The following is an 8,207-nucleotide window of genomic DNA, read 5'->3' as shown; positions in this document are numbered from 1 at the left end:
CGGATCTCTGGGGGCAGCTCGTTCCAGAGGGTGGGAGCTCCAACAGAGAAGGCTCTCCCCCTGGGGGTCGCCAACCGGCACTGTCTGGTTGACGGCACCCTGAGGAGACCCTCTCTGTGGGAGCGTATCGGCCGGTGAGAGGTGATCTGTGGCAGAAGGCGGTCTCGGAGGTAGCCAGGTCCGATGCCATGGTGCGCTTGCTATATAAAAGAGGAAAAGAGAACGCGGAGAGGGAGCGAAAGGAAACAATCAGTTTCCATTCTTGGAAATCGTAACCCTTAGCGAATAAACATAGTAACGTTATCAGGTTACAGGTTTGCAAATTGATGTCAGGATAAGCCAATTTTAAAAAGGTTTGCTCTTTTTTCTCTTTAGGACAGCTGGGACTCTTTTGGGAGAAGGTTTCCGTGCCTTTGTTACTGACTGGGATAAAGTAACAGCCACGGTAAGCCATGTATCAAATCTAGAGTGTTTGTTCCTTAAAAAATCCTCGCGTGGTTAGAATTATCTGCGTGGTTGAAAAAAAAAAAGACCTGAAAGCAACACTTTTCTGATTTGCGGCAGGTGGCAGGGCTGAGTCTGCTGGCCGTTGGCATCTACAGTGCCAAAAACGCCACCGCCGTGGCCGGGCGGTATATCGAAGCTCGGCTGGGCAAGCCCTCGTTGGTGCGGGAAACCTCCCGAATCACCCTCCTTGAAGCGTTCAAGCACCCCATCCAGGTAAAACTTTTTGCCTTTGAGATAATCCGAGTGAGGAAACACCCCGCATTCTAGACAGGCCACTTTACTGGGTATGAGAACGGAATGTTAAAAGCCCGTTGTGATGGGTAGAAGGAATAACCTTCTAAGCCCATTCAGACTTGCAAGATTTGGCTAACTATAAACTTACAATAAAAATAGCATTCGCCCATTCAGACTTGCAAGATTTGGCTACTATAAACTTACAATAAAAATAGCATTCGCTTGTGGGTCTTTGGTTTCCAAGTTTGGTCTACTTTGAAGGGCTGATGGCCTGCTAGAATTTCTCTCAGCCCATCAGGCAGAATTAAGGTGGGATACCTTGGAGTCTTTCTCATATCATGTTCTGTCCCCGTCTGACACACCCACCCAAACAGCCAGCCAAGGGTTAAATAACTTCTCCACACTCCACGCCACAGATAAGAAAACTTGGCAGCAGCTCCGTAGCCAAGACTTTTACTCAGAGAACAAAAAACAATACACACAGTTAGAAATTAAGTCCACAGCAAACTACTTCGCCAGAGATTTAGCTTTGTCCGTCACAGAGTCCAAATGGCCACCACCTCCCTTTTATAGCCTGTGGGGTGTGGTCCAGTGACTCAGCTTAATCTCTGGCACGTCTCCTTTTCTGCTGCGCACGCTTGTNGGCTCCTGGCCAATCTCAGAACCACCTGGCTCCTGGTCAATCTCTTCTCCGTCGGGAGACACCTGAGGCATTGCCAAAGAGGAGGGTCCTGGAGAGGGAGGCCTGGCCATCTCCTCTCCTTCATGTTCGGAGCCTTCTTCCTCCGATAAGAGGGGCTCACAAGACGGAGCCACAACATATCTTCCCCTTTATCAGTTGTCATTTGTTGTCTCTCAACAGCTCAGACATACCTGTGTTCAGATTATCCCCGCCTTCTCGCTAGACTAGGATAACCTCTCCTGTCTGCTTGGTTTTTTAGGTTGGGAGGCGACTGACCAGCAAGGCCCAGGATGCTTTAGAAGGGGTCGTCCTCAATGTGAGTGTTAACAGTTCCCCTTGATGGCTATACCAGAATGGAGCCACTGGCATTGAGCGTATTCATTAATTGCGGGTCAAAACTATCAACCACATGATCAAAACTCCATCCTCTTTAGTTGTTTATTTGTATCCTGCCTTTATTATTTTTTTGCAAATAACTCAAGGTGGGGCTAACCTATCCAGCACAACAACCCTGTTGAGAAAGAGAGTGGCTGGCCCAAAGACATCCAGCTGGCTTTCATGGCTAAGGCAGGATTTGAACTCACGGTATCTTGCTTTCTAGCCTGGTGCCTTAATCGCTAGCCCGATGTAGCTTGTGCCTGTGACCAAAAGATCTGTGAATAATGGCTGCTTTAATGAGGGTTTTTTTTTTTTAAAGATTGGCCATTTTGAAAACACGGTGCAGGATCAGGAAATACCCAGGACTGAACTTTTCACCTGCTGAGCCTTAACTGTGGTTTGCGGGGTGTTGTGTCCCTTTCTTTGCAGCCAAAGCTGGAGGAGCGGGTGCGAGACATAGCCATTGCGACCCGGAACACAAGGAATAACAGAAGCCTGTATCGGAATATCCTCATGTATGGACCCCCGGGGACAGGGAAGACCCTTTTTGCCAAGGTAGCACCCCAGTTTTGTCATCGTTCTGTCAAAAGAGGGTTATTTGACCTGGTTGTGCTTTGATTCCAGACTAATATAAGAGAAACAGAATTGGAAGGAACCGTGGAAGTCTGTTAGTCCAGAGTTCCCCAACGTTTCCGGCTTTGGGGATCCACTATTTCAGACAAATCTTGTTCCGTCCTTTTTTCCCCTCAATACATGTGGGATTGATTTTCTAGCTTCTGAACTTCTTTACAGCAGTAATAACTACAATTACGGTTTAACCCCTCTCACAAAGTTACATCACATTATCTTTCCATAATCTATCTTCTGTAGTCCTCAAACCCACAAATCATTAAGTTCATTTTTTTTTTTTTTTTTGGTCACTCCAAAATCCACAGTGGGTTTTCATACGAGATGCTCTGAAATACTTATGACCTTCACCAAGTCAACCTTTGTTCTTAAACTCTTCTTTTCCTTTCTAGAAATTAGCCATGCATTCTGGCATGGATTATGCCATCATGACGGGTGGCGATGTCGCCCCTATGGGGCGTGAAGGCGTGACTGCCATGCACAAGGTCTTTGACTGGGCCACCACAAGCCGGAGAGGGTAAGTTGGCTTCGGGATGGATATCGGGAGCTTTTGTTCTCATGAGGGCAGCAGATCTTTTCCCTCCCTTGAGAAAAACCCATTGTTTTCTAAAGTAATCCTAAAGCAGGTGTGATCTTGTTTAACAGCCTCATATTTGGAGGCAAGCTGAAGGATATGGCTTCAGGCCTGTGAACGTGTATAATTCCCAGATTTAAAAAATGCCAGGATGAGAAAGGGAAAAATTGCTTCTCTGCGTGATATAGTAGCGAGCGATCAGCTCTCAAGCTCATTAAGGTCTGAGGAGGAGAAGAGAATATCTGTAACTGTGGAGTTGTAATTGTGGAGTTCCTAGTGCTCTCTGAGTTTAGATGCTTGCAGACGTCTTATTACCCAACTAGATAACATCACTTGTATGAGTGAGTGTGGGGTCTGCTTCCTGATTATATACAATAGCTTGCTTTGCCAGTGTTGGTGGGGGTGTGGTTTTTCTCCTTGAGGGTTCCTTGATTAGGGGATTGTTTTCTGCTTGATTGTCTGGTGTTAATACCTGTTTATCTGGGTGTTGGTGGCTGGAGAGAAAATGCTGTGGTCTTGTTTCCTTCTTAGCTGTTTTATTGCCTCTTTTAATGGTGTGTAAATGTTTTGTTTCTATGGGTCTGCTGATGGCTGAATTCCTCGCTTCCCAGCTGAAACTAGACACCCAAATTTATCTATATCCAGGAAGCTGTGGGTTTTGTTATTTTTAGCGTATAATACTTTCCCTTTCCAGCCTCTTGCTGTTTGTGGATGAAGCTGATGCATTCCTGCGGAAAAGAGCAACGGTAAGTGTCGTCCTCTCTTTCTCCCATCCGTATGCTCATTCCTGCAGACGGCTGGGTTGGTCAAAAGCCTTCTCATTTTAATTTGATTAGCGAGCCCGGTAGTTAATAATACATTGCAGTTTGCAAAAGCGTCCCCCACTCCTTCCGCCTAGCGTCATTAAGGGACTCCAAATGGCTCAAGTTGGTTTTTCTAGTCCAGGAGTAAATGGGGAGATCCCGAGAAGAGAGCCAGGAACTCATATCAGGAGAGATTGGAAGAACTGAATATGCAAAGCCTAGAAGGGAAAGTGGAGGGGGGGGCACGATTGAAACCTTCAAATATATTTAAGGGTGCGAATAAGATTCTAGAAAGCAGTATTTTTTTAAAAAAGGAGAATGTAGCTGAGAGTTGAAATGAGGAATCCTTGCTGTTGTCTGAGCTTGGTTGTTTTTTCTGCAGATGTTTCATTACTCAACTAGGTAGCATCAGTGGGGTTGTTGTTTTTTTAAAAAATCATCTGACATCTTCACAGGCTTGGAAACTATAGAAAGCAAAAACGAGGAGTGGGGAGATATACTTGTAGGAAAAGAGAGCAGGGATTGGGTTTAATTTGGATCGATTGGTGTTTCTCAACTTTGACCCCTGGGTTTGCTTATCCTGGCAGGAAAAAATCAGCGAGGACCTACGAGCGACGCTCAACGCTTTCCTTCATAGGACAGGACAGCACAGCAGCAAGTAAGAGAGTTCCCAGCGCAATCAAGTAATGGAGGGTGCTTCTCAATCCTGACAGCCTGGAGATGGGTGGACTTCAACTCCCAGAATTCCCCCGCCAGCCTTACTAGCCTTCTAGAAGATCAGTTCAGTTACTGCATAACCAGAATGAAGTCTGGTTTGTTGGGATGACCTTCTCTCCAAGAGGATGCAGAGAATTAGAGAGAGATCTGCCTTAAACCAGATGTAGACGACCCACAAATGTATCCCAGAATCCTAGAGGGTGAACTGACCTTAAAGGTCATCTTGTCCACTCACTGATTAATACAGGATCCACTACAGCTTCTATAATGGCCACCCTGCCTTTGCTCCTTTCGTGCCAAAGGCTTGCGGGATTTCAATCAGTCCCACTGGCTGGGAATCATGGAGCTTGGGACTCCAGCGCAGCTGGACAGCTCTTGCTAGGGACAGCTTAGTTATTCCTGGAGAAGATTCCAAGGAGTGCTGATCCTGCTTGCCACCAGAGGCCCAAATTAGACTCTTGACTTACAGCTCTGTATGTACATCTAAGCCCAAGAGTCACTAGATAGTAAGATGGGCAGCATATAATTTTTTTCTGAGCTGTTAAATGATCCAAAGTTTGCAACGGATCTCCTACAAGACATTGTAGAAAAGAATACTTAAAGAATATTATAATTCTTTAAAACTGCAGCTTTGTCCCTACGTGTTCACACAGCCTGCTTTTTTTATTATTATTAATCATACAACTCCTCTTTAAGAGTTTGGATTTTCATTTAAAACAACCAGGATAGGTTTGGTACCCACCCTCCATCCAGGATGCCAGTTGCCAACCTCGGAGAGTTCTTCAGAGGAAAACAACAGCGCAAAGGAGAATCTTGATCAGTAGTTGGAAAAACTACATGTCCATAAGGGGGTTAAATTGTCCCCTTTAACTGTCTGGGAAAGGCCAGCGGGAGCCATAACTTTTATCCTAGGGGGAGGTCTCTAAAAGGGGCCCCTAGGAATTGAATGTTAAATTGCAATTATCCCCAAAAGTGCTGAATCATCACAGAGGACAGTACTGCCTGCTGCTGCCGCTGCAATCTTTGCCATCCGAAAACCCATTTCGATTCATAGTGCGCCATTAAGCCAAAAGCATTGTCAGCAGCAGCCTTAAAAAAAACAACAACAGAACAACGGCGCCATTGTCATACAGGGCCCGGGGAATTGAGACACGAGAGAACGGCCATGAAATCAAAGGACGGGATTATGTACCTCAGTTTCCTGCCATTAAGGGAACTATGATGCCCGCCTACCTTGCATCCCCAGAGGGCTAGTTTCAAGATTCCCGTAAGGTGATAGTACTGCTTTCTGGTGAGACCACGCTTGGAATACTGTGTCCAATTTTGGCCTTCCTCCCCGCCTCTCTCAAGTCTTCTTTTACCTTTCAGGTTCATGCTGGTTTTAGCGAGCAACCAGCCGGAGCAGTTTGATTGGGCCATCAACGACCGGATTGATGAGATGGTCCACTTTCAGCTGCCACGTTTAGAAGAGCGGGAGAGATTGGTCCGAATGTACTTCGACAAGCACATTCTCCAGCCGGCCACCGAGGGCAGACAGTTAGTACAGATCCCCATATTCTTCCTGGTTGCTAATCGTAAGAGACGTAATAGGGGCCGGGAGCCACAAAAGGAGACTGCAGGTTGGGTCGGTCGTTTTCAAGTTCACTGCTGACTCTAATACAGGTAGTCCTCCCACTTAACAACTGCAGCTGAGACCAAAATTCCTTTTGCTAAGCGAGACGCTTGTTAAGTGAGTTTTGCCCCCATTTTACGACCTTCCTGGCTAGAGTTGTTAAGTGAATCGCTGCTGTTGCAGAAGGTAGCAAAAGTGTCCCGGGACGCTGCAACCGTCATAAATATAAACCAATTGCCAAGCATCCAAATTTTGATCGTGTGACCATGGGTGGGGCTATGCTGCAGCGGTCGTAAGTGGGGGGGGGAAGTCATAAGTCACTTTTTTCAGTGACATTGTAACTTCAGTCACTAAAAGAACTGTTGTAAATGGAGGACTTTCTGTACACACCTGGGTGCAGAAGAAGAGCAGGCAGAGCTGGTGGGGGCGGAGTGAAGCATGTCACCAGCTTAGGGTCACTGCGTTCCCACAAGCCTCCAAGCCCAGCCCCTCCTGCACTCCATTGATTCTTATCTGGCACCAGTGTAATGTTAACCAGATAGGCTTGAATAATCATCTATAATGCAACCTAACAAATCCTGATTCTTTGCCTCTGACACTGGATGGCCTGCGCAAAGTATTTTTCACCCCAAATGAGGAAGCACCAGAGAAAACAGGAAGCGTGGAGACCACAACCCCAAACTAGGGCTTGTGAAAGAGAAACTGAAGAGGCAAGACAGTCTTGTCTCCTTCCTCCTGCGGCCAGTGTGCTCTGATTTCCCACCGAGTGGAAAATTAAAAATAAAACTAACGGGGGGAGAGGGGACAAATGTTTTCATACTGTAGCTGATTCATCTGCTTTTTTTTTTTTTGGCACCCAGGCGCTTAAAACTGGCCCAGTTTGATTACGGGGAAAAATGCTCGGAAATTGCCAAGCTGACGGAAGGCATGTCTGGGCGGGAGATCTCGCAGCTCGCGGTGGCTTGGCAGGTAAGGCTCAGAAGACCCTGTTTGGATGACCTATCCCATCATCCTGAGCCTAGCGATGAGAGTTTTGTGGAACGGAAAGGAACCACAACATCTTTGCAGTCTCGCTAAGAACCAGCAAGATGTTTCTTTGCATTGACCGTGGAAAAAGTTTGCAGAGGGTTGTTTAGATTCCGGTCTCCAAAACCTTCATCATTCTGGCAGCCAGTTGCCAGGCACCCAAATGTAAACCACGTGACCCTGGGGATGCTTCAACGGTCGTAAGTGTGAAAAATAGCCATAAATGACTTCTTTTTCAGTGCCGTTGCAACTTCGATCAGTCACTAGATGAACTGTTGCAAATTGAAGATTACCTGTAACATCATCTCTCTTTACTTCCCCAGGCTGCAGCCTACGCCTCGGAGGATGGTGTCCTGACAGAAGCCATGATTGATACTCGAGTAGCAGATGCGGTTCAGCAGCACAGACAGAAGATGGAGTGGCTAAAAGCCGAAGGCATGGAGGCAGGCAAGAACCAACCGCTGCCACTTTCGCTGGGGAAGGCTGCATGAAGAGCCTCCGAAAGGGGGCTGAGAGAGATCCCAGACCTTTGGGTGGGATTCAGAGATGAGGGGAAGGCCTTGTGCCGCTGAAATCATGCCGAGGAGAGAATCGAAAGCCCCGCTTCTTGAAGGAGGCCGGGGTTCTGAGTTCAGGAACCATTTCCTTGATTTTTTTTTTAAAAAAAGCGGACTCCTGGAATAATTATGAGCAAATGGGTCTGTATCACACAAAACAATATATTAAAAGAGAAATTCCTTTGCCAAAGGTTAACAGCCTTCACATTTTGCATCTGGGTTTCATTGGTTTGGAGCTGCTGGTTGTGTCCTAGTTTTAGAAGATCAAAGGGGACAATTTCATTCAGTAGGGGCCCCTGGGAGTGAAGGCCTACACTTCTTCCCTGGCACTGTGTGAAATCAGAATTACCCTGGGTATATATATATCTACTACCATGAGATCTAGGTGCTTTTTTTAAAAAAAAAAAAAAAGGCAGACCCAGCAATTAAAAAATTAAAAGCCAAGTGAAACAATGGGTAGGTAAGCCATTGGTTAGCATCTTGTCGAAAT

At 46.3% G+C, this 8,207-nt stretch overlaps 1 protein-coding gene across 1 annotated transcript in view; it reads left to right on the top strand.

The window, feature by feature from the left end:
• ATAD3A (ATPase family AAA domain containing 3A) overlaps positions 1–7,918 on the top strand; it is a 14,289-nt gene extending 6,371 nt beyond the window's left edge. The window contains exons 7-16 of the mRNA XM_015816058.2: positions 376–445; positions 565–720; positions 1,683–1,739; positions 2,231–2,356; positions 2,821–2,945; positions 3,697–3,748; positions 4,393–4,463; positions 5,891–6,058; positions 6,995–7,103; positions 7,484–7,918. Coding sequence (XP_015671544.1) covers positions 376–445; positions 565–720; positions 1,683–1,739; positions 2,231–2,356; positions 2,821–2,945; positions 3,697–3,748; positions 4,393–4,463; positions 5,891–6,058; positions 6,995–7,103; positions 7,484–7,651 — 1,102 coding nt within the window. The 3' untranslated portion in view covers positions 7,652–7,918. The remainder of the gene's footprint in view (positions 1–375; positions 446–564; positions 721–1,682; positions 1,740–2,230; positions 2,357–2,820; positions 2,946–3,696; positions 3,749–4,392; positions 4,464–5,890; positions 6,059–6,994; positions 7,104–7,483) is intronic.
• Positions 7,919–8,207: the final 289 nt, after the last annotated feature.

This window comes from Protobothrops mucrosquamatus, unplaced genomic scaffold, assembly GCF_001527695.2.
Source record: "Protobothrops mucrosquamatus isolate PMUCROS unplaced genomic scaffold, P.Mucros_1.0 scaffold397, whole genome shotgun sequence".
NCBI lineage: Eukaryota > Metazoa > Chordata > Lepidosauria > Squamata > Viperidae > Protobothrops > Protobothrops mucrosquamatus.
This window is presented reverse-complemented; position numbering and strand designations above follow the sequence as displayed.